Source organism: Oncorhynchus mykiss, chromosome 17 (assembly GCF_013265735.2).
Source record: "Oncorhynchus mykiss isolate Arlee chromosome 17, USDA_OmykA_1.1, whole genome shotgun sequence".
Taxonomy (NCBI): domain Eukaryota; kingdom Metazoa; phylum Chordata; class Actinopteri; order Salmoniformes; family Salmonidae; genus Oncorhynchus; species Oncorhynchus mykiss.
This window is the reverse complement of record NC_048581.1, coordinates 59,765,154-59,790,602: the sequence shown is the minus strand read 5'-3', so window position 1 is coordinate 59,790,602 and position 25,449 is coordinate 59,765,154. Positions and strand designations below refer to the sequence as shown.

Below are 25,449 nucleotides of genomic sequence, written 5' to 3'. Positions count from 1 at the left end.
TGCTGAAAGGCAAATTCCTCTCCCAGTGTCTGGGCAAAAGAAGACTGAACTAGGTTTTCCTCTATGATTTTGCCTATGCTTAACTCCATTCCATTTATTTTTTATCCTAAAAAATTCCCCAGTGCTTAACGATTACAAGCATACCATAACATGATGCAGCGACCAATATGTTTTAAATATGGAGCGTGGTACTCAGTAATGTGTTATATTGGATTTTCCCCAAACATAACACTTTGTACTCAGGGCAAAAAGTGAATTGGTTTGCCACATTTTTTTTGTGTCTTGTTGCAAACAGGATGCATGTTATTCTGTACAGGATTCCTTCTTTTCACTCTGTCAATTAGGTTAGTATTGTGAAGTAACTACAGTGTTGTTGATCCATCCTCAGTTTTCTGCTATCACAGCCATTAAGCTCTGTAACTGTTTTGAAGTCACCATTGACCTGGCTTCCTTCCCTTCCGGCAACTTAGGAAGAACGCTTGTATCTTTGTATTGACTCGGTGTATTGATACACAATCCAAAGTGTGTATCCAAAGTGTAATTAATAACGTCACCATGCTCAAAGGGATATTCAATGTCAGCTTTATTTTTATTTTTACCCATCTACTAATAGGTGTCCTTCTTTGTGAGGCATTGGATAACCTCCCTGGTCTTTTTGGTTAAATCTGTGTTTCAAATTCACTGCTGGACTGAGGGACCTTACAGATTATTGTATGTGTGGGGTACAGAGATGAGGTAGTCATTCAAAATGCAGCTCATTATGTGACTAGTTAAGCACATTTTTACTCCTGAACTTATTTAGGCTTGCCATAAAAGGGCTGAACACTTATTGACTCAAGATATTTCAGCTTTTAATTTTTTATTAATTTATAAACATTTCTAAAAATATATTTCCACTTTGACATTATGAGGTATTTTCTGTAGGCCAGTGCCAAAACATCTCAACTGTATATATCTGGTCTGTCCGCTATCCAAGGAAAAGGGGTTGGTTGCTAGAGCTGCTGTGTTCCTGTCCAAGTACTTGAGCCAAATCCAAGGTTAAATAGAGACTTGCCGACCCCATTGTAGTGAACCATTACAAAGGACTCATGAAAAAGTCAGTGATAGAATGAAAACTTCTCATAAACTCCTTAAATGCACATTGATTTGAAATAACCTCAAACAACTTAGATCTTTGGGTTTTCTTGTATTCACCTAAATTAAATCAGGAAAAAATATAATTTCACGACACAAATTGCATCACCTGAAACACTTTTTTTATCCACTCAAATTATAATATTGGTTAATTTATTAAAGTCGAGTACCTCAGGCATAAAAAATACTCTGGCCAGGTAAGTAATTCAAGTAAACCTACACTGCTGAAAATTGCAAGCCCCTTCCGGTTATACCGGGTGTTTCTGTTCAAACTGGAAATGCTATTTAATAGCATATAATAGCAATCAATATATATATATTTTTTACATGCTTTCAGACTACTACTGTAAATTAGTAAATATACACAGGAATCGAACAGTTATAAAGTAAAAACAGCCACAACCTTTTCAAATTCCCCAGAATTTGGAAAAGATGGAGCCGGAGTGTAGAGCTGCCGTCTTATCGGCTCTTATCCAACCATTTATTTTGATTTTTTTTTTGTTGCTTTGTTCGTAACTTGTTTTGTACATAATGTTGCTGCTACCATCTCTTATGGCCGAAAAGAGCTTCTGGACGTCAGAACTGGGATTACTCACCTCAAATTGGACGAGGAGTTCTTCTTCAATGAGTCGGACGCAAGGGATAAACTACGGACACCCGACCAGTCCCAGATCCCCGTGATTTGCTGGAAAAGGAAACGTAGGTTTCGCGGAAACAGATCAGGATGCCTTGTGAGGATCAGGTGATGAGTGGCTAATCTGCCCCTGCCTGCCTTCCGTCCTGCTAGCTAACATTCAATCGCTGGAAAATAAATGGGACGAACTAAAAGCAGGTATATACTACCAACGGGACATTAAAAACTGTAATATCTTGTGTTTCACCGAGTTGTAGCTGAACGACGACATTAAGAACATACAGCTGGCGGGTTATACACTCTATCGGCAGGACAGAACAGCAGCCTCTGGTAAGACACAGGACGGGGGTCTATGCATTTTTGTAAACAATAGCTGGTGCACGATATCTAAGGAAGTCTTAGGGTTTTGCTAGCCTGAGGTAGAGTATCTCATGATAAGCCGTAGACCACACATCTACCGAGAGAGTTTTCATCTGTGTTTTTTTGTAGCTGTCTACATACCACCACAGACCGAATCTGGCACTAAAACTGTACTCAATGAGCTGTATTCCGCCATAAGCGAACAGGAAAACGCTCATCCAGTGGCGGCGCTCCTAGTGGCCGGGGACCTTAATGCAGGGAAACTTAAATCAGTTTTACCTAATTTCTATCAGCATGTTAAATATGCAACCAGAGGGAGAAAACAATTCTAGACCACCTTTACTCCACACACAGAGACACGTACAAAGCTCTCCCTCACCCTCCATTTGGCAAATCTGACCATAACTCTATCCTCCTGATTCCTGCCTACAAGCAAAAATTAAAGCAGGAAGCACCAGTGACTTGGTCTATAAAAAAGTGGTCAGATGAAGCAGATGCTAAACTACAGGACTGTTTTGCTATCACAGACTTGAATATGTTCCGGGATTCTTCCAATGCCATTGAGGAGTACACCACATCAATCACTGGCTTCATCAATAAGTTCATTGATGATGTTGTCCCCTCAGTGATTGTACGTACATACCCAAACCAGAAGCCATGGATTACAGGCAACATTCGCACTGAGCTAAAGGGTAGAGCTGCCATTTTCAAGGAGCGGGACTCTAACCCGGAAGCTTATAAGAAATCCTGCTATGCCCTCCGACGAACCATCAAACAAACAGAGCGTTAATACAGGACTAAGATCGAATCGTACTACACCGGCTCCAACACTCGTCGGATGTGGCACGGCTTGCGAACTATTACAGACTACAAAGGGAAGTACAGCCGAGAGCTGCCCAGTGACACGAGCCTACCAGACGAGCTAAATAACTTATATTCTCGCGTCGATGCAAGTAACACTGAAACATGCATGAGAGCATCAGCTGTTCCAGATGACTGTGTGATCACGCTCTCTGCAGCCGATGTAAGACCTTTAAACAGGTCAACATTCACAAGGCTGCTGGGCCAGACAGATTACCAGGACGAGTACTTTGAGCATGCGCTGACCAACTTGCAAGTGTTTTCACTGACATTTTCAACCTTTCCCTGTCTGAGTCTGTAATACCAACATGTTTCAAGCAGACCACCATAGTCCCTGTGCCCAAGAACACTAAGGTAACCTACTTAAATGACTACCGACTGGTAGCACTCACATCTGTAGCCACAAAATGCTTTGAAAGGCTGGTCATTATCCCAGGAACCCTATACCCACTCCAATTTGCACACTGCACCAAAAGATCCACAGATGATGCAATCTCTATTGCACTCCACTCTTCCCTTTCCTATCTGGACAAAAGGAACACCTATGTGAGAATGCTATTCATTGACTATAGCTCAACGTTCAACACCCTAGTGCCCTCAATGCTCATTACTAAGCTAAGGAGCCTGGGACTTAACACCTCCCTCTGCAACTTTCTTTCTTTTCTTTTACCTTTATTTAACTAGGCAAGTCAGTTAAGAACAAATTCTTATTTTCAATGACGGCCTAGGAACAGTGGGTTAACTGCCTGTTCAGGGGCAGAACGACAGATTTGTACCTAGTCAGCTCGGGGATTTGAACTTGCAACCTTCCGGTTACTAGTCCAACGCTCTAACCACTAGGCTACCCTGCCGCAACTGGATCCTGGACTTCCTGACGGGCCGCACCCAGGTGGTAAGGGTAACAACACATCCGCCAAGCTGGTCCTCAACACGGGGGCCCCTCAGGGGTGTGTGCTTTGAGTTTATTTTTTTTTGCTCGTAGGCTTTTATATGCTTTTAAATAGCATTTACGGTCGGGAAACAGGAATACTCGAGGGGTTGCAATTTTCTTTGAAAGGAACATTTGAGATTTTCTGGAAAATAATCAACCCAAATGTGCTGGCTACTTAATGGGAAATTAAAGGGGCAAGGCAGCATCGGGAGGAGACGGACTGCGATGTTCAAAATTAATTTGGGATCGTCACATCATGACTAGACCAAAAGACATGTACAGTTCCTTCAGAAAGTATTCACACCCCTTGACATTTTTTCTTCACATATTCTTGTGTTACATCCTGAATTTATAATGGATTAAATTGAGATTTGTGTCAATGGCCTACACACAATAATATCCCACACTGTCAAACTGGAATTATGTTTTTAGAATTTTTTTGAAATGAGTTACAAATTAAAAGCTGAAATTTCTTGAGTCAATAAGTATTCAATCCATTTGTTATGTAAATATGTTCAGGAGTGAAGATGTGCTTAACAAGTCACATAATAAGTTGCATGGACTCACTCTGTGTTCAATAATAGTGTTTAACATGATTTTTGAATGACTACCTGTCAGGGGTGTGTATGGGAGGCGAAGTCAGGTGCAGGAGAGCGGAGTGTAATAAACAGGCGCACTTTAATTCTGGTCCAAAAATGACAGCAAATAAGAACAATAATGTATCAAAAACACGGAATATAGCAAAAGTAAAGTGCCTGACAAAATCCACATAACAATAAACAATTACACACAAAGACATGGTGGGGAACAGAGGACTAAATACATGCAGTAATTATAGAATGGAAACCAGGTGTGTAATGGAACAAGACAAAACAAATGGATATATGAGAAATGGAGCGGCGATGGCTAGAAAGCCGGTGACGTTGATCGCCGAACGCCGCCCGAACAAGGAGAGGAGCTGACTTCGGCGGAAGTCGTGACAATACCTCATCTCTGTACCCCACACATACAATTATCTGTAAGGTCCCTCAGTCGAGCAGTGAATTTCAAACACAGATTCAACCACAAAGACCAGGGAGGTTTTCCAATGCCTCACAAAGAAGGGCATCTAGTGGTTAATGGGTAAAAAAGCAGACATTGAATATCCCTTTGAGCATGGTGTATCAATACACACAGTCACTACAAAAATACAGGCGTCCTTCCTAACTCAGTTGCCAGAGAGGATGAAAACCACTCAGGAATTTCACAATGAGGTCAATGGTGTCTTTAAAATGGTTAATGGCTGTGATAGGAGAAAACTGAGGATGGCTCAACAATATTGTAGTTACTCCACAATACTAACCTAAATGAAAGAGTGAAAAGAAGGAAGACTGTACAGAACAAAAATATTCCAAAACATGCATCCTGTTCGCAATAAGGAACTAAAGTAAAACTGCTAAAAATGTGGCAAAGAAATATTTGTTTTTGTCTTGAATACAAAGTGTTATGTTAGGGGCAAATCTAACACAACACATATGTTAGGGGCTGCATCATGTTATGGGTATGCTTGTCATTGGCCAGGACTAGGGAGTTTTTTTAAGGATAAAAATAAATGAAATTGAGCTAAGCACAGGCAAAATCCTAGAGGAAGACCTGGTTCAGTCTGCTTTCTAGCAGACACTTCGGCAGAAGAATAACCCAAAACAAGTCCAAATATACACTGGAGTTGCTTGAAAGACAACATTGAATGTTCCTGAGTGGCCTAGTTACAGTTTTGGAATAAATCAGTTTGAAAATCTAAATCAAGTCTAATAAAATGTTATTTGTCACATGCGCTGAATACAACAGGATGAATACACCTTACTGTGAAATGCTTCCTTACAAGACTTTAACCAATATAGCAGTTTTAAGAAAATATTTACAAAATAAACTAAAGTAAAATAAATATACTTATGTAAATGAGATATTTCTGTATTTTATTTTCAATAAATTTGCTAACATTTCTTAAAACATGTTTTCACTTTGTGATTATGGGGTATTTTGTGTAGATTGGTGACAGAAAAACATTATTTAATGAATTTTGAATTCAGGCTGTAACAACAAAATGTTGAATAAGACAAGGGATATGAATACTTTCTGAAGGCCCTATATGTCTACGACTAGACAGAAAGACATTTGTTTGTACAGTGGGGCAAAAAAGTATTTAGTCAGCCACCAATTGTGCAAGTTCTCCCACTTAAAAAGATGAGAGAGGCCTGTAATTTTCATCATAGGTACACTTCAACCATGACAGACAAAATGAGAAGAAAAAAATCCAGAAAATCACATTGTAGGATTTTTAATGAATTTATTTGCAAATTATGGTGGAAAATAAGTATTTGGTCAATAACAAAAGTTTATCTCAATACTTTGTTAAATACCCTTTGTTGGCAATGACAGAGGTCAAATGTTTTCTGTAAGTCTTCACAAGGTTTTCACACAATGTTGCTGGTATTTTGGCCCATTCCTCCATGCAGATCTCCTCTAGAGCAGTGATGTTTTGGGGCTGTTGCTGGGCAACACGGACTTTCAACTCCCTCCAAAGATTTTCTATGGGGTTGAGATCTGGAGACTGGCTAGGCCACTCCAGGACCTTGAAATACTTCTTACGAAGCCACTCCTTCGTTGCCCGGGCGGTGTGTTTGGGATCATTGTCATGCTGAAAGACCCAGCCACGTTTCATCTTCAATGTCCTTGCTGATGGAAGGAGGTTTTCACTCAAAATCTCACGATACATGGCCCCATTCATTCTTTCCTTTACACGGATCAGTCGTCCTGGTCCCTTTGCAGAAAAACAGCCCCAAAGCATGATGTTTCCACCCCCATGCTTCCCAGTAGATATGGTGTTCTTTGTCCTCCAAACACGACGAGTTGAGTTTTTACCAAAAAGTTATATTTTGGTTTAATCTGACCATATGACATTCTCCCAATCTTCTTCTGGATCATCCAAATGCTCTCTAGCAAACTTCAGACGGGCCTGGACATGTACTGGCTTAAGCAGGGGGACACGTCTGGCACTGCAGGATTTGAGTCCCTGGCGGCGTAGTGTGTTTCTGATGGTAGGCTTTGTTACTTTGGTCCCAGCTCTCTGCAGGTCATTCACTAGGTCCCCCCGTGTGGTTCTGGGATTTTTGCTCACCGTTCTTGTGATCATTTTGAGATCTTGCGTGGAGCCCCAGATTGAGGGAGATTATCAGTGGTCTTGTATGTCTTCCATTTCCTAATAATTGCTCCCACAGTTGATTTCTTCAAACCAAGCTGCTTACCTATTGCAGATTCAGTCTTCCCAGCCTGGTGCAGGTCTACAATTTTGTTTCTGGTGTCCTTTGACAGCTCTTTGGTCTTGGCCATAGTGGAGTTTGGAGTGTGACTGTTTGAGGTTGTGGACAGGTGTCTTTTATACTGATAACAAGTTCAAACAGGTGCCATTAATACAGGTAACGAGTGGAGGAGGAGCCTCTTAAAGAAGAAGTTACAGGTTTGTGAGAGCCAGAAATCTTGCTTGTTTGTAGGTGACCAAGTACTTATTTTCCACCATAATTTGCAAATAAATTCATAAAAAATCCTACAATGTGATTTTCTGGATTTTTTTTCTCATTTTGTCTGTCATAGTTGAAGTGTACCTATGATGAAAATTACAGGCCTCTCTCATATTTTGAAGTGGGAGAACTTGCACAATTGGTGGCTGACTAAATACTTTTTTGCCCCACTGTACATGTCTGGGTTAGATAAAAGAACATGCAGAATACAGTATAAATGAATGATGGTGAGTCCACTGCACATCGTAAATAAACAGTCCCACATTCCACATAACCATAAGAGCCTGAAATGTATGAGTCAGATGAAGATAAAGATGTCCTTAACTTTTTCAGGGAATTTCTATTTCATTCCTGGGCAGCTGGATGCTCTACTGTGTGGAAACAGCTCGGACTCAGGGTGAGTCTCATGATCTATTACTACAAAATAAAACTTCCAGTAGATTGGAATAGCCACCATAAAAGGGAACAACAGAAAATAATCCTAACATAACTAAGACTTTCACGCAAATCATGCGTCGATGTCAATGGGAGATTTACTTCATGACTCCATGAAAATCATGACTCCCCTTCTCCCTCCCTTCCTCCCAGGCGGTGCCCTGAGGGCTACACGTGTATGAAGGCCGGGAGAAACCCAAACTACGGGTACACCAGCTTTGACAGCTTCGGCTGGGCCTTCCTCACTCTCTTCCGCCTCATGACCCAAGACTTCTGGGAGAACCTCTACATGCTGGTAAGGCCAAGCTCGTCATAGACAGGGAAAATTAATACTGTAATAATTCCTGCTTGTAATGGCGGAAGCAGTGTAATTCAATGTGGGCGGCTTATATGAGCAGCCGGAGAGCATTGAAACCAAAGCGATAGATTGAGACGGCTCTATGTTGTTGTTTTGAACTGAGAATTGACTGTCAGTTCTGCAGCACTGTTGTTTAACCTTTTACTGCAGTGGGCTAAATCATGGTCACACAGAGTGTTACTTGGTAGTCTTAAACAAATACACTTTGAAACAAATGTATACACCTCACACACACATGGTTATGGGCTTAAACAAATCTGTACCATGTTAGAGCGAGAGTTGAAATGTATTCAATTATGAGTTTCCATCCCAATAGTAAAATAAACGGTTTAATATAAACACCAGATTTTAGTTAGTAAAACAAAAATAATAATATTCCACCCACTAGGTCATTTGACTGCAGAAAAGGGCTACTGGCTAATTGGTTCATTAAGGCTGGCATTTCTGCCCTGTCTACAACATGCAAAGAAACTAAATCATCATGCTTGACAGTGGATCAGCAAATAGCCTCTCGGCATTTTCTCTCTCTTGGTTTCTTTGCCATCAAACTGTGAGTCACTGACTGCTTCTTGTCAAGGACTGGTCTGTCTGTTGATGAGAGGCTGTATGGATTCTACAGTATCTCAGAGTTTAACCTGATTTCTGGTCTTTGGTCATAATCTATGTCCCAGCTGCAGATGAGAAAGATTCTGTTTTAAGTTTGACTGGAAGAGCTTGAGAGAACTCAACATGTTGTTGAGTATTGCCTAATGTAAGTGTGTGTTAAAATAAGGAGGGCTCTATTTTCGGGCTGGCATTAAGTAAGAGCAATTGTTAAATGCACGCTCGTTGGCAATTTCAACATGTTAAGCCGGCGCTGTGCTATTTACCAACCCTTGCACCAAGATTGGTAATTCACCTGTCTTATATGAGCACGCTTTTGCTGAGGTGGGAGGGGTGGCAATATCTGAGGTGTGTCCTTAAAAACGTGCACCAAAGTGCCAAGTTCAGGCAGAACTGGTGGGGATATATAAGTCCAATTAAATGCTGGTCTTAGCAATGGATTGTGACAGCTTAAGTGCATATATAAACTTTGTATTTAGGGACATAATAGACAAATGTTTTTTCCCATTTCCTTTTATTAAAAACCAGGCATAGCCTCCACTCCTCTCAATGAAGGCTGTTTTTTTTTGTCCTGCCCAAAGCATTCTCCGAGTAGTAAAGACTATCGATAAAGGGTTTGACTTCTGAGACCACCTTCTTAATCACCAAAGCTTTATTAAAATATTAAGTTTGGGAGCATTAAAACAGTGAGCAGACAAAAGCACACCTGGAAGCACCTGTCAAGACTCCTGCATTATTTTCCTACTCTAGCAAACTGGCTCAAATTAAGATCCTACATCTTTATGTATAACCCTCTTTATACTTCAATTGGTACATTTTTAAGCTAGGACCACAGGCGGGAGGCAGGGGCACTCCAGTACAGGAGGTGGATGCCAACCGCCGATATACCCCACAGAAGAAGAAGAGGCGGGGGCAACAACTGTAGCTAGCTAACTGGTAGACAGTGTCCTAAGCCCCCGCCTATCGGGCACTGCTTTCCCGCAGTTCTGTTAATGGCGTCGAAGGCAGGTGTTCAGAAGACAGGAGCGAAGGTCACTGGGTACTAGCTAGCACTCTCTTACACATCAGGCGGGGGCAACACCAGTCGCTAGCTAGCTGTCTTTCGCCCCGAAAAACTCAAAATACTTTTATTTCCCTTTTGGCCTACATTTGAATCACATAGACAATCAGGGGAAATCCAAAATATCAGAAGTGTCACACAAGCAGGACGATGGCGTGCTCAAGGGGGGGACGTTCATGCAGGAACCAATGGGTTACTCGAGGGGCTGCCTGTAGATGCAGGAATACACACAGGCAGGAACTCCATAAATTGTGGGCCACGGTCACACACTGTTGCATGCTTCGAGGGGGTGCGTTATCAATTGGGACAACTTGTGTGCTAACAGGCCAAAGGAAAAGACATGGAATTATGGTTGGTTGGAATTACAGAAAGGTTGCCCCTCGTAAATGGATGTATAGCCTACATTTCACGAGTGCAAACAAAGTTGTATTTTGGCGCAGGGGCCAGGTTATGGGTGGACTCTCATAAACTTTTGTACAAATGTACTCCAAAATTCAGCCATAAATACATAATTGAATACATCAGCCTACTCCATTTAGGAAATAAAATGTTTCAAATCGGGTTGACAATTATTTTCTAACTTTAGATTTGTGTCCCTCCATTTATTATATGTTACGTTTTGTATAATATATATTAATTTGTGAATGTCTATCATCCATTTTTTATGATGTTACTTCCTCCGATTCGCATGATATGTTATGAATTTCAATATGTACAGTATGTTACGAAATAGTTAGTACGCGTTCACTATGAAGGGAACGAGCGTGCAACTCACATGTACTATACATTTTAGGTGTTGAATGTAAAGATTGCGTGGCTTACTCCGCCAGGAGAAGATTACAGATGGTGTATTATGCATGTATGAGCCATTCCCAGAGAAACCTATTGGTGTGGATGTCAAAGCACCAACAGAGCTAACATTGCCAAAGATAGTACAGACACCATGCATTGACAGAGAAACACAGGGAAGTACCTCAGCTCTGGAAGAAAAATACTGCCACTTCAAACAATTAATGGGTAATGTTTATTCATTATGACCATTGTTACAGTATATGTTGCTTCTCTTTGTTTTCCCTCTTTCTTTCCCCCTTTCCTTCCTCCCCCCTCTCCCTCCCTCCCAGACACTGCGAGCGGCAGGGAAAACCTACATGATTTTCTTTGTGTTGGTGATCTTCGTTGGATCCTTCTACCTGGTTAATCTGATTCTGGCTGTGGTGGCCATGGCCTATGAGGAGCAGAACCAGGCGACGATAGAGGAGGCCGAGCAGAAAGAGGCAGAGTTCAAAGCCATGCTGGAGCAGATCAAGAACCAGCAAGAGGATGCACAGGTTTGTCCCTCCCTGGTGTTAGACTGGGTGAGGAGCCATCTGTCTGTCTGTCTCTCTATCTGTCTGATTGCTGGGTCTATCTGTCTGTACACAACACTCCCTTCACTTCTCCCCTCTCCTACCTGTTCTGTCTTGCCATCCTTCAGGATGCCCAGGTTAGTCCCAGACTGGGTGTGGGTGTTGTCTGTCTGTCTGTCAGTGTCTGTCTGTCTTCTGGGATTCTTATCAGATTCGTAATTTAGTTTAATCCACAAAATTGTAGCTAAGGTTACTATAACGCCAGCTAGCGCTAGTCAGCTGTACTTGCACCAAAATCAGGTATATCTCTTCCAAAAAGCGTGTTCTCCATTTGATAATGTTGTTTAGGACTTTAATAACCATGACGTATCAAAACTAGTTTTCTCACGGCTTTGTCTTGTCCTGCAGTAGACATAGGCTATAGCCTAGTGAGTAGCTCATGCTCCATGCTCCATGCTAAAACATTTATTTAGCAAATATTCAAATCAGAAAAAGTTATTTGAACCACAGTAAACAAATCAGCCCTAGTTAGTCTGTCTGTCTGTCTGCCTGTCTGTCTGTCTGTCTGTCTGTCTGTCTGTCTGTCTGTCTGTCTGTCTGTCTGTCTGTCTGTCTGTCTCCCTTCATTCCCTTCACTTTTCCTCTCTCTTACCTGTCCCTCACTTCCCCACCCCTCAGGCTGCTGCCATGGCGACCTCGGCGGGCATGGTGTCGGAGGCCGACGGGGTGGAGGGGGGCGATGCAACGGAGGGTGGAGGTCACCTATCCCGTAGCTCCTCTGATGCGTCCAAGCTCAGCTCCAAGAGCGCCAAGGATCGACGCAATCGCAAGAAGAAGTCTCGTCAGAAAGAGGAGGAGAAGAAAGAGAAGGGGGAGAAAGGCGAGAAGGTCGACCACGAGAAGCACGTTAAGTCCGAGTCAGACGATGGCAGCAGGAGGAGCATCTTCCGTTTCCCAGGCAACCGGCTGGGACGCAAGTCGTCCATCATGAACCAGGTAAAAACTAGCATCAGACAATAAAGATAAACTATTTTCTTAATTTAAGTCATTTTCAGAGACTTTCATGAGTAATGAGACATACAGTGCCTATCATAAGTTTTCACTACCCTTGGATTTCTTCACATTTTACTGTGTTCCAAATTGGGATTAAAATGTATTTAATTGTCCTTTTTGTGTCAACGATCTACACAAAAACACAATAATGTGAAAGTGGAAAAACATTTCTACATATTTTTATTTATGTAAAATAAAACACTTTTATATCTTAATAAGATAAATATTCACCCCTTGAGTCAATATTATAAGCTATTTTGACAGCTATTACAGCTGTGAGTCTTGTTATTTTAACATTTCTTCAAACTCTGTAAAGTTAGTTGTTGATAGACAGCCATTTTCAAGTCTTGCCATAGATTTTCAAGCAGATTTAAGTCAAAACTGTAACTACACCACTCAGGAACATTCACTATCCTCTTGGTAAGCAACTCAGAAGGACTTTTTTGAGAGAAACATTCCACATATGGCACAGAGGTAGATTTATGGAGCCTGAAAGTATTTAGATATGGAAACACCAGAGATTTGGCCCCCGGGGGCTGTGACAGACATCTCACAAAATGGCCATTGTCAGTAATACAACGTTATCGTTCTGAATTTTTTCTTAAATTTTTTTATAAACACACCAAATGTTGCACAAAGGTAGATTTAGGTACCCTAAAACTATTTTGATATGGAGCAACCACAGATTTGGCCCCTGGGGGCCGTGGCAGCCATCTTACTATATAGCCGCAGACTACCACTATTTTACAAACCTTTAATCTACAAAAAGTCGTGGCATATACTTCTTTGACTTTTAAAGTCACGGTTTATAGTTAGCCTGGTTCTCCTGAAAACCAAAAAGTTGAACAGTTACACACAGTATAATACAATGAGTACTGCAGCCATGTAGGCCACATTTGTAGGAAAACGTAAACATTTCTGGGACTGCTTCTAGTGGAGGTGAGTTAGAATGCTCTATTGATGAGGTAGCTCTACCTGCGACATAAAACCAGCCTCGGCCCAAGACTGAATATTATTTTGGTCTAATGGGTTGGGTTCCATGAGCATTTAAACAAATGGTTACTGAAGCTACTTCCCAATGCCCATATCAGGATGAAATACACACTAACTAGAGCTGTACCTGTGAAAAATATTTGAGTAGTTCACAATTGCTGTGGACAATTCTCTCAAGCTGTGCTTCAGTGAGACAAGAACTGTACATGACACAGAGAGTCTTTTATTTTCACCACATTTTGGTGGTCACTGTTGATTTGAGGAAGCATCAGGTAAAGGTGTACTTACTTCCGCTAAGGGACCTCCAAAATCATAATTAAAGATCTTTTTTATTAGGTCAGTGGATGCAATCATAGAAACAGACCAAATATTTTAAAAAGAACATCAAAAGCCCTGGAACTAAGCCGCTAACTTACTATTTGGTACTAAGCAAAGGGATCTCATAGCTTTGGACCTGACTTGACACCCTGTATTCATAGCAACCAATGGTGTGTATCAACCAACAGCTGTGTGTTATCAAAAATGTGTTACAAAAACTATAATGCAGTATAACATATAGCGTATTTGGGGTGAAAGGTCTGTGTTGGCTCCATATCTTAGTCTTTGTAGGGTCCATAAATCTATCTCTGGGCCAAACTTGGAGCCTTTCTCGTAAAATAGTTCTAAGTTGTAAAATATTGGTACTGCTAGGCAGTCATTTTCAAAGATGGCTGCCACAGCCCCCTGGGGACAAATCTGTGATGGCTCCATATCTAAATATTTTTTGTGATATATAAATCTAACTCTGCCAAATCTGATACGTTTATTTAAAAAAAGGACTTCAGAACTGTAACATTGTAATACAGACAATGGCCATTTTGTAAGATGTCTGTGGTGGCTCCATTTCTAAATCTACCCTTAATCTACAGTGCCTTTGTGTCAAATGTGCTTTGTATATCTGGAAATAGTTCTTCTGACCATCAAAATAGTGTTACAGTCGGCAGCCATGGGTCCATAAATCTAGCTCTGTGACAAATTTGGTGCCTTTACCACAAAGCATTCCTTTTGAATTGTAAAATAGTGTTAATGTTGGTGGCCATTTTCACAAATGGCTGCCAATCGCCCCAGGGGCCAAATCTGTGGTCGCGCCATATCTAAATCTTTTCAAGGTACAGCGCATTCGGAAAGTATTCAGACCCTGTGACTTTTTCCACATTTTGTTACATTACAGCCTTATTCTAAAATGTATTAAACAAATTGTTTTCCTCATCAATCTACACACAATACCCCATAATGATAAAGCAAAAACGTTTTTTTTTAGATTTTTTTCAAATGTATAAAACAACAAATGGAACTACCTTATTTACATAAGTATTCAGACTATATGCTATGAGACTCGAAATTGAGCTGGATGGAAACAGGTGCATCCTGTTTCCATTGATTATCCTTGAGATGTTTCTACAACTTGACTGGATTCCACCTGTGGTAAATTAAATTGATTGGACATGATTTGGAAAGGTACACACCTGTCTATATAAGGTCCCACAGTTGACAGTGCAGGTCAGAGCAAAAACCAAGCCATGAGGTCAAAGGAATTGTCCGTAGAGTATCGAGACAGGATTGTGTAGAGGCACAGATCTGGGGAAGAGTACAACAAATTCTGCATTATTGAAGATCCCCAAGAGCACAGTGGCCTCCGTGATTCTTAAATGGAAGATGTTTGGAACCACCGAGACTCTTCCTAGAGCTGGCCGCCCGGTCAAACTGTGCAATTGGGGGAGAAGGGCCTTGGTCAGGGTGGCCACTCTGACAGAGCTCCATAGTTACTCTGTGAAGATGGGAGAACCTTCCAGAAGGACAACCATCTCTGCAGCACTCCACCAATCAGGCCTTTATGGTAGAGTGGCCAGACGGAAGCCACTCCACAGTACACAGCCAAGACAACACAGAAGTGGCTTCGGGACAAGTCTCTGAATGTCCTTGAGTGGCCCAGCCAGAGCCCGGACTTGAACCCGATCGAACATCTCTGGAGTGACCTGAAAATAGCTGTGCAGCAACGCTCCCCATCCAACCTGACAGAGCTTGAGACGATCTGCAGAGAAGAATGGGAGAAACAAGCCTGGCACTCTGCTACAAACCTGGCACTACAAATACAGTAGATACAATAAATACTATGGGGTATTGTGTGTAGATTGATGAGAAAAAAATGTGTAATCCATTTTAGAATAAGGCTGTGACATAACAAAATGTGGAAAAAGTCAAGGGGTCTGAATACTTTCCGAATGCACTGTACATACGTCTGTATCAAATTTGATGCTTTTATCACAAAGTGAATGATTAAGTCAAATTTCTCAATTTAGCCACCCGACTACAATGATGTCATACCAATGCAAGGTTTCATGTTAATGTAACAGAGGTTGCTACTGAGTGACAGAATTACTAAGGCCTCACACCTCTCCCTCGCTGCCATTTTTTATTTTCTCCTTTCTTCTTTCTCTCCTTCCTGGTGATAGTCAGTGACGTCGCATTGTGCCGACACATCTTCTGTTCAACACTAGTGCAAAGGAGAGCAGTTTTAGTGTAGCAGCAGTGACTGTACATTACACTAGTCTTGGTCTGTTTGGTGTGAGGGAAGGGAAGGCCAGAGAGAGGCTTGCTTTCACAGGACCCCTCTACATTATTTATAAGGCCTTTTCATTGATCATTCACGGCCCTGCTGATAGCAATAATCTAGCTGTGTTTTTTCATTACTCTGAGAAGCCCAGTCAGAACTGTTTACTAAGCAAAATGGACCTTTGCATAATATTTGTGTGCCTGATTTCTAAAGTGACCATCTTCTAGTCTTTAGTTGCTGTGTCTTTCCATGTTTGAATTAACCATGATCTCTTTTCTGTCTCTGTAGCTAGGTTTCCATCCAATTGGCGACAGATTTGCGAATATTCTAAAATCTGCATAAAGACAGATACACTTCTTCCCACCAGTGGTGTGTTTCCACCACACAAAATGTCGCTTAAGTTTTCATGTACCCGAATAAAAATCGAAGGTTCAATACGTTTCCATCGCATTTTCAACTCTACCGACAGTTTTGTAACAAAAACAAATGTTAAATAACAAATGTGCCTACTCTGTTCTTGGCATGTACGCTCTAGCCAACAGCTCACAGATACAGTCAAATCAAATCAAACTTTATTTGTGACGACGCACGAATACAACAAGTCTAGACCTTACCGTGAAATGCTTACTTACATGGCCTTAACACACAGCGCAGTTCAGAAAGTTAAAAAATGATGAAAATAACACAATAAAATAACAATAATGAGGCTCTGTACAGGGGGTACCGGTACCGAGTCAGCGTGCGGGGTTCAGTCGAGGTAATTTGTACATGCACATCATAACTTATTTTCATCTGTAGCCTAATAAACTGCAAGGTTTCCCGAGTCGTACTGGGAGGACTACACACCATGTCATCGCGTAAATCCAAGTTTACTTCGATATGATGGTTGTTATATCAATATTTGTGCATAAAGGGGTTTCCATCGTAATTGCGCGCATAATACAGTTTACAGACACAAAAAGATCCCGCCATGTCGAACAAACAAATGATCGGTCGGCATTTATGAAATTGTGCCCCCTGTATATAGCCTCGTTATTTTTCATTATTTAACTAGGCAGTTAAGAACAAATTCTTATTTACAATGACAACCTACCCCAGCCAAACCCTAACCCGGACAACGCTGGCCCAATTGTGCACCGCCCTATGGTAATCCCAATCATGGATGGTTGTGATACAGACTGGAATTGAACCAGGGTCTGCAGTGAAGCTTCCAGCACTGAGATGCAGTGCTTTAGACCACTGCGCCAGTCAGGAGCAACATTTAATCTTCATTTTACTTTCTTTTTTTCATTCTTTCTCTCGCTCCCTCTCTCTTTCTTACACTCTCACACCAACCCCCCCCCCCTCTCTCTCTTTTGTGCTTTGTTTCGCTATCTGTCTCTTCTTTTTTCTCATCCCCTCACCTCTCTCTCCCTTTACTTCTCACTGTCTCACCCATTCTTGTTCGCCCCCACCTATCTATCTATATTTCCCTCTGTTTCTCTTCTCTCTCTCCATCCCCCTTCTCCCTCTCCCTCCTCCAGTCTCTCCTCTCCATCCCGGGCTCGCCCTTCATGTCGCGCCACAACAGCCGCAGCAGCATCTTCAGCTTCAACAAGGGCCGCCCACCCAAGGACGTGGGCTCGGAGAACGAGTTTGCCGACGATGAGCACAGCACGGTGGAGGAGAGTGAGGACCGCCGGGGCTCCCTGTTCATCCCCTACCGCCGCAGCAGCTACAGCGGCTACAGCCAGGGCTCGTCGCGCCTCATCAACCCACTAGCGCCCCACATTGGAGGGAAGAGGAACAGCACGGTGGACTGCAATGGCGTAGTGTCACTCATCGCTCACCAGCCCGGCGGGAGCCTTCTGCCTGAGGTGAAAATAGATAAGGCAGCCACTGACGACAGTGTAAGGAAGTCCATAAGCACTTTATAGGCATGATGGAGGTTGCTCCTGCCCTGGTCTCTCCAGCTTCTTTCTCCTCTTTTTCCTTCTCCTCGCCTTTCATTTCGGTCTGGTTTCCCCCCCCCCCCCCTCTCTCTCTCTCTCTCTCTCTCTGTCTCTCTCTCTCTCCTTCTTCCTCTCCCCTCCTCTCTCTCTCTGTCTCTCTCTGTCTCTCTCTGTCTCTCTCTCTCTCTTCCTCCCTCTCTCTCTCTCTCTCTCTCTCTTTCTCTCTCTCTCTCTCTCTGTCTCTCTCTCTCTCTGTCTCTCTCTCTCTCTCTGTCTCTTCCTCTCCCCTCCTCTCTCTCTCTGTCTCTCTCTCTCTGTCTCTCTCTCTCTCTCTCTGTCTCTTCCTCTCCCCTCCTCTCTCTCTCTGTCTCACTCTCTCTTTCCCTTCTCTGTCCTTCCTTCTCATGAATTGCTCAGCACTCACAGCCTTATTACAACACTCCAATGTTTAGTCTTTATTTCTCCCTGCCCCCCTCGCTTCAGCTGCTCTGAGTGGCTTCCACCAATGAAAAACAACAGATTCCTGGCCTCCATTATACCATAGTAACCTGTCTATTAGCATATAAGTTCGTTTAAAATCATCCTGAATAGAAGTCTCTCTATGAACCTATCCGACAAACAGATAGCTCTCCCTAGGATGTCGTGCCCCATCCACAACAAGCATTGCTTGAAACTCTCCCTCTTAATCTGGCCTCTTCCCAAGGATTTGCAAATTCAAGACCAGTTTATTCTGTCTGTCTTTCAGCACAATTTATCCACCTCTCTTTTGTCCACCGCCCCAAGCTACTGGAGGTGCAATAAAACATAACCTTTTTCCAATAACAGCATTCTTCCTCATCCTAGTTACACTAAAACAAAGGTGCTAGTTAGTACCAAAAAAGGGTTCTTTATTTTGTCCCTGTTTATAAAAATGTGTATGGTTCTTCATTACTCTGATAGAACTAGAAGGTTCTTCATTACACTGTTAAATATTTCCCGTCTACTGGTTGCAGTGAAAATAAGGTAACTATACAAAAAGTTAATGTATTTGTAGAGCTGGATTAAGGTATTATTGCTGTAAGGGACAGTATGCTTTGGTATTCGGATTACTTTGGAGTAAACCTGACTTGGGCTTTGAACTCACAAGCTCTCAGTTGCCAGCGACCTGACTTTCCTGCTATGCCACTGCAGGTACTATAGAGATTGTTAAAAGATTAGGATCAATAGATATTCTGTCATTTGTCCCTATGGGCTTCTCCCAGAAGCTTGGCTGGTGCATAAAACCCACAGATTCAGACACACAGAAGGTGTGATGGTCCGCACTCAAAAAAAGATTTTAGCGTTTTCATAGCATACACAGACATTTCAGCCTTGCAGCCTTCTAGATGGGGACGTTCAAGCGGCACACAGTCGACTACAAGGAGCAGAACGTCTACACCTGTCTGTCCTAGAATTTTGAAAATAATTCCAAACAGAATTTGTAGGGAACAACCAATGAGCAGCAGTTGCTTCTAATCCGGGTTGCCATTCATCTGATGTGGCTTCTCTGGTCTGCCAGAATTATAGGGTATGGGAGTGGGCACAAAGGGCAATTGAGGGCATCAGGTGTGAACCATTCATGAATCAAATCAAATTTGATTTGTCACATACACATGGTTAGCAGATGTTAATGCGAGTGTAGCGAAATGCTTGTGCTTCTAGCTCCGACAATGCAGTAATAACCAACGAGTAATCTAACCTAACAATTCCACAACTACTACCTTATACACACACGTGTAAAGGGATAAAGATGATGTACATAAAGATATATGAATGAGTGATGGTACAGAACGGCATAGGCAAGATGCAGGAGATGGTATCGAGTACAGTATATACATATGAGATGAGTAATGTAGGGCATGTAAACAAAGTGGCTAGTGATACATGTATTACATAAAGATGCAGTAGATGATATAGAGTACAGTATATACATATACATATGAGATGGGTAATGTAGGGTATGTTAACATTATATTAAGTGGCATTGTTTAAAGTGTCTAGTGATACATTTTTTTACATCAATTTCCATTATTAAAGTGGCTGGAGTTGAGTCAGTATGTTGGCAGCAGCCACTCAATGTTAGTGGTGGCAGGTTTAACAGTCTGATGGCCTTGAGATAGAAGCTGTTTTTCAGTCTCTCGGTCCCTGCTTTGATGCACCTGTACTGAACCTCGCCTTCTGGATGATAGCGGGGTGAACAGGCAGTGGCTCGGGTGGTTGTTGTCCTTGATGATCTTTATGGCCTTCCTGTGGCATCGGTTGGTGTAGGTGTCCTGGAGGGCAGGTAGTTTGACCCAGTGAAGCGTTGTGCAGACCTCACTACCCTCTGGAGAGCCTTACGGTTGTGGGCGGAGCAGTTGCCGTACCAGGCGGTGATGGCGGCGATACAGCCCGACAGGATGCTCTGAGTGCTTTTGGTGACAAGCCAAATTTCTTCAGCCTCCTGAGGTTGAAGAGGCGCTGCTGCGCCTTTTTCACGACACTGTCTGTGTGGGTGGACCAATTCAGTTTGTCCGTGATGTGTACGCCGAGGAACTTAAAACTTACTACCCTCTCCACTACTGTCCCGTCGATGTGGATAGGGGGGTGCTCCCTCTGCTGTTTCCTGAAGTCCACAATCATCTTCTTTGTTTTGTTGACGTTGAGTGTGAGGTTATTTTCCTGACACCACACTCCGAGGGCCCTCGCCTCCTCCCTGTAGGCCGTCTCGCTGTTGTTGGTAATCAAGCCTACCACTGTGGTGTCGTCCGCAAACTTGATGATTATGTTGGAGGTGTGCATGGCCACACAGTCGTGGGTGAACAGGGAGTACAGGAGAGGGCTCAGAACGCACCCTTGTGGGGCCCCAGTGTTGAGGATCAGCGGGGTGGAGATGTTGTTACCTACCCTCACCACCTGGGGGCGGCCCGTCAGTAAGTCCAGTACCCAGTTGCACAGGGCGGGGTCGAGACCCAGGGTCTCGAACTTGATGACGAGTTTGGAGGGTACTATGGTGTTAAATGCTGAGCTGTAGTCGATGAACAGCATTCTCACATAGGTATTCCTCTTTTCCAGATGGGTTAGGGCAGTGTGCAGTGTGGTTGCGATTGCATCGTCTGTGGACTTACTGGGGCGGTAAGCAAATTGGAGTGGGTCTAGGGTGTCAGGTAGGGTGGAGGTTACATGGTCCTTGACTAGTCTCTCAAAGCACTTCATGATGACGGAAGTGAGTGCTACGGGGCGATAGTCGTTTAGCTCAGTTACCTTAGCTTTCTTGGGAACAGGAACAATGGTGGCCCTCTTGAAGCATGTGGGAACAGCAGACTGGGATAAGGTTTGATTGAGTATGTCCGTAAACACACCAGCCAGCTGGTCTGCGCATGCTCTGAGGATGTGGCTGGGGAGGCCGTCTGGGCCTGCAGCCTTGCGAGGGTTAACATGTCATGTCAGCTGCAGTGAAGGAGAGTCCGCACGTTTTGGTAGCGGGCTGTGTCAGTGGCACTGTATTGTCCTCAAAGCGAGCAAAAAAGTTATTTAGTCTGTCTGGGAGCAAGACATCCTGGCCCGCGACGGGGCTGGTTTTCTTTTTGTAATCCGTGATTGACTGTAGACCCTGCCACATACCTCTTGTGTCTGAGCCGTTGAATTGCGACTCTACTTTGTCTCTATACTGGTGGAGATGTTGTTACCTACCCTCACCACCTGGGGGCGGCCCGTCAGTAAGTCCAGTACCCAGTTGCACAGGGCTTGTTTGATTGCCTTGCAGAGGGAATAGCTACACTGTTTGTCCATTGCCTTAGGTGTCTGCTCACTTGGATGAATCATATCAATTCATGAGATAGCTTACCACAAAGGACATCAGGCACAGTCGTTCATAAATATGTGGGGCTAACTTATAAACGATATGCAAAATCTGATATGGGCGGAGTTCTTGTATAACAGTCTATATTTGTTATATAGCAATCTAGTTCTTCTTTTAAACAATGTGGAGATCACGGGGAGGACTGGCTCGTGGTAATGGATGAAGGTGAATCAATGGAATGGTATCAAACATGGTTTCCATGTGCTTGATGTCATTCCATTTGTTCCATTCCAGCCATTACTATGAGCTTTTCTCCCTCCAGTGGTAGATGTACAGAATTGAATTGAAATATCCACATTGTTGTAATAATCACCTCTGCATGGTGGATACAACGCAATTCTGTGTCTCGCAACTGGCAAGGTTGACGTCTGATTTATGTGCCACAAGGCGTACTTTCCAAGCGCGGGATATTTTTCGAATATCTATCTTATTGTAAGAACACTGTAACATACAAATAACTTATTTAGTAGGGCAAGTTATACATGACTTTATCTCATCATTCCTAGAAGTCTTATGGCATACCAAGTTAGAACATTTCCTTATGATGATCCTTTTATGAATGCCTCTTTTCTCTCTCTGACCACAGAAAGATTTGACCAATATCTTTGATAAATATCTTGATTGTTTATTTATGTTATTTAACTAGGCAAGTCAGTTAAGAACAAATTCTTATTTTCAATGACGGCCTAGGAACAGTGGGTTAACTGTCTGTTCAGGGGCAGAACGACAGATTTGTACCTTGTCAGCTCGGGGATTTGAACTTGCAACCTTCCGGTTACTAGTCCACTAGGCTACCCTGCCGCCCCGTTTATAGGTGAATGAAGGTGGATTCTGGAAGGCAGAATTTAAAGAGGAGTCTGATGATAGTAAATGCCAGTGTTTATTTTACAGAAAAGTGTTTCTTCTGTTTTTATTTGAATGTATTAAGTAACTGGATTCTGTTTAAGCTTTTAACTAGTTTTTTGTTGTTGCTTTATCAAGCCAGGTGTCGGGTATCCTCTCAAGCGGAAACGCTCAATGAGAGAATTGGATTGTCTATCATATTTTTCCTCTGTTTCACAGATGCGACGCAGTCTAGGAAGTTGACTGACTGGTAAAACCTATTTTTAGGGGGATAACTATCCGTTGTCTGTATAGTATTTTAATCTGTACGTTTTCTGTAAACTGTAATACTTAGCGATTGGCCCTTTTTTTTATCAAGTACATCCAATAAATATATTGAGTTAATGTTCTTTTCCATAGTGAAGGAAATTGATTGTACTCTAGAGTTAATGACCGGTGAGTTAATGTAGTTAAGACATTTATTTAATTATAAAGCAATCGTCTATATAGCGGGTCCAATATTTAACATGATCTTTGTAAGGATTATTTTCATAAATAAAATAACATTTGAATTTCCCCATGAAGAGATTTGCTAATGGTTTTCCCATTGCTGTTCCAAAGGTCTTTAGGTAGTAATACATGTCAAGTAGAAAATAGTTTTTAGTAAGCACTAGGTGTGCAAGCCCAATGATATAATTTGTAGGCACATCACTTAAGCGGTTGGAGAGGAAGAATTTGACGGCCTCCATACCTCCATCATTCGGAATATATACAGTGCCTTGCGAAAGTATTCGGCCCCCTTGAACTTTGCGACCTTTTGCCACATTTCAGGCTTCAAACATAAAGATATAAAACTGTAGAAGAAGAAGAATCAACAACAAGTGGGACACAATCATGAAGTGGAACGACATTTATTGGATATTTAAAACTTTTTTAACAAATCAAAAACTGAAAAATTGGGCGTGCAAAATTATTCAGCCCCCTTAAGTTAATACTTTGTAGCGCCACCTTTTGCTGCGATTACAGCTGTAAGTCGCTTGGGGTATGTCTCTATCAGTTTTGCACATCGAGAGACTGACATTTTTTCCCATTCCTCCTTGCAAAACAGCTCGAGCTCAGTGAGGTTGGATGGAGAGCATTTGTGAACAGCAGTTTTCAGTTCTTTCCACATATTCTCGATTGGATTCAGGTCTGGACTTTGACTTGGCCATTCTAACTCCTGGATATGTTTATTTTTGAACCATTCCATTGTAGATTTTGCTTTATGTTTTGGATCATTGTCTTGTTGGAAGACAAATCTCCGTCCCAGTCTCAGGTCTTTTGCAGACTCCATCAGGTTTTCTTCCAGAATGGTCCTGTATTTGGCTCCATCCATCTTCCCATCAATTTTAACCATCTTCCCTGTCCCTGCTGAAGAAAAGCAGGCCCAAACCATGATGCTGCCACCACCATGTTTGACAGTGAGGATGGTGTGTACAGGGTGATGAGCTGTGTTGCTTTTATGCAAAACATAACATTTTGCATTGTTGCCAAAAAGTTCAATTTTGGTTTCATCTGACCAGAGCACCTTCTTCCACATGTTTGGTGTGTCTCCCAGGTGGCTTGTGGCAAACTTTAAACAACACTTTTTATGGATATCTTTAAGAAATGGCTTTCTTCTTGCCACTCTTCCATAAAGGCCAGATTTGTGCAATATACGACTGATTGTTGTCCTATGGACAGAGTCTCCCACCTCAGCTGTAGATCTCTGCAGTTCATCCAGAGTGATCATGGGCCTCTTGGCTGCATCTCTGATCAGTCTTCTCCTTGTATGAGCTGAAAGTTTAGTGGGACGGCCAGGTCTTGGTAGATTTGCAGTGGTCTGATACTCCTTCCAATTCAATATTATCGCTTGCACAGTGCTCCTTGGGATGTTTAAAGCTTGGGAAATCTTTTTGTATCCAAATCCGGCTTTAAACTTCTTCACAACAGTATCTCGGACCTGCCTGGTGTGTTCCTTGTTCTTCATGATGCTCTCTGCGCTTTTAACGGACCTCTGAGACTATCACAGTGCAGGTGCATTTATACGGAGACTTGATTACACACAGGTGGATTGTATTTATCATCATTAGTCATTTAGGTCAACATTGGGGTCATTCAGAGATCCTCACTGAACTTCTGGAGAGAGTTTGCTGCACTGAAAGTAAAGGGGCTGAATAATTTTGCACGCCCAATTTTTCAGTTTTTGATTTGTTAAAAAAGTTTTAAATATCCAATAAATGTCGTTCCACTTCATGATTGTGTCCCACTTGTTGTTGATTCTTCACAAAAAAATACAGTTTCATATCTTTATGTTTGAAGCCTGAAATGTGGCAAAAGGTCGCAAAGTTCAAGGGGGCCGAATACTTTCGCAAGGCACTGTATGTGTATAGCGATGAGACAACAAGAGTGACTAGTCAATTTCCTTCACTAATAACTGGTATACTGGTAATTTCATTAGAAAGTCAGTGGTGTCTTTTAAATGGGATTACAAATGTTTGACTAGTGGATAATTGTGGAAGCCCACATAACGAGACACCATTTCAGTTAGGGAGCCAATACTTGAAACGATAGGTCTTAATCGAGGAGCTGTGGTTGATTTGTGAACCTTAAATAAGCCATAAAGGATCAATACTGTAGGTTTTGGGACAGAAAGATTTCAATTTAAATTCCTGTTCTGTCAACAATTTATTTTTTAGTCCTTTATCAAGGAAATCAATTTCTTGTAAAAAAAATGTACCATCCAACAAGCTTTTCATGTTTTCTATATACATACATGTTGGTATTAGAAATCACAATCCCACTTCCCTTATCTGATCTCTGTATATTAATCAAGTTATCATTAATTAAGTAATCTAGAGCATTTTTTTGACTCCTGTAATGGTTGTCTTTATGTTGTAA

General features: G+C 42.2%; 1 protein-coding gene across 3 annotated transcripts in view; it reads left to right on the top strand.

The window, feature by feature from the left end:
• The window catches only part of LOC110493229 (sodium channel protein type 8 subunit alpha), a 122,199-nt gene that overhangs the window by 41,933 nt on the left and 54,817 nt on the right, over positions 1-25,449 (top strand). For all 3 annotated transcript variants that reach the window (XM_036950343.1, XM_036950341.1, XM_036950342.1), the window contains 5 exons: positions 7,811-7,874; positions 8,066-8,207; positions 11,055-11,261; positions 11,958-12,275; positions 17,442-17,774. In XM_036950343.1, the coding sequence (XP_036806238.1) occupies positions 7,811-7,874; positions 8,066-8,207; positions 11,055-11,261; positions 11,958-12,275; positions 17,442-17,774 (1,064 nt within the window). The remainder of the gene's footprint in view (positions 1-7,810; positions 7,875-8,065; positions 8,208-11,054; positions 11,262-11,957; positions 12,276-17,441; positions 17,775-25,449) is intronic.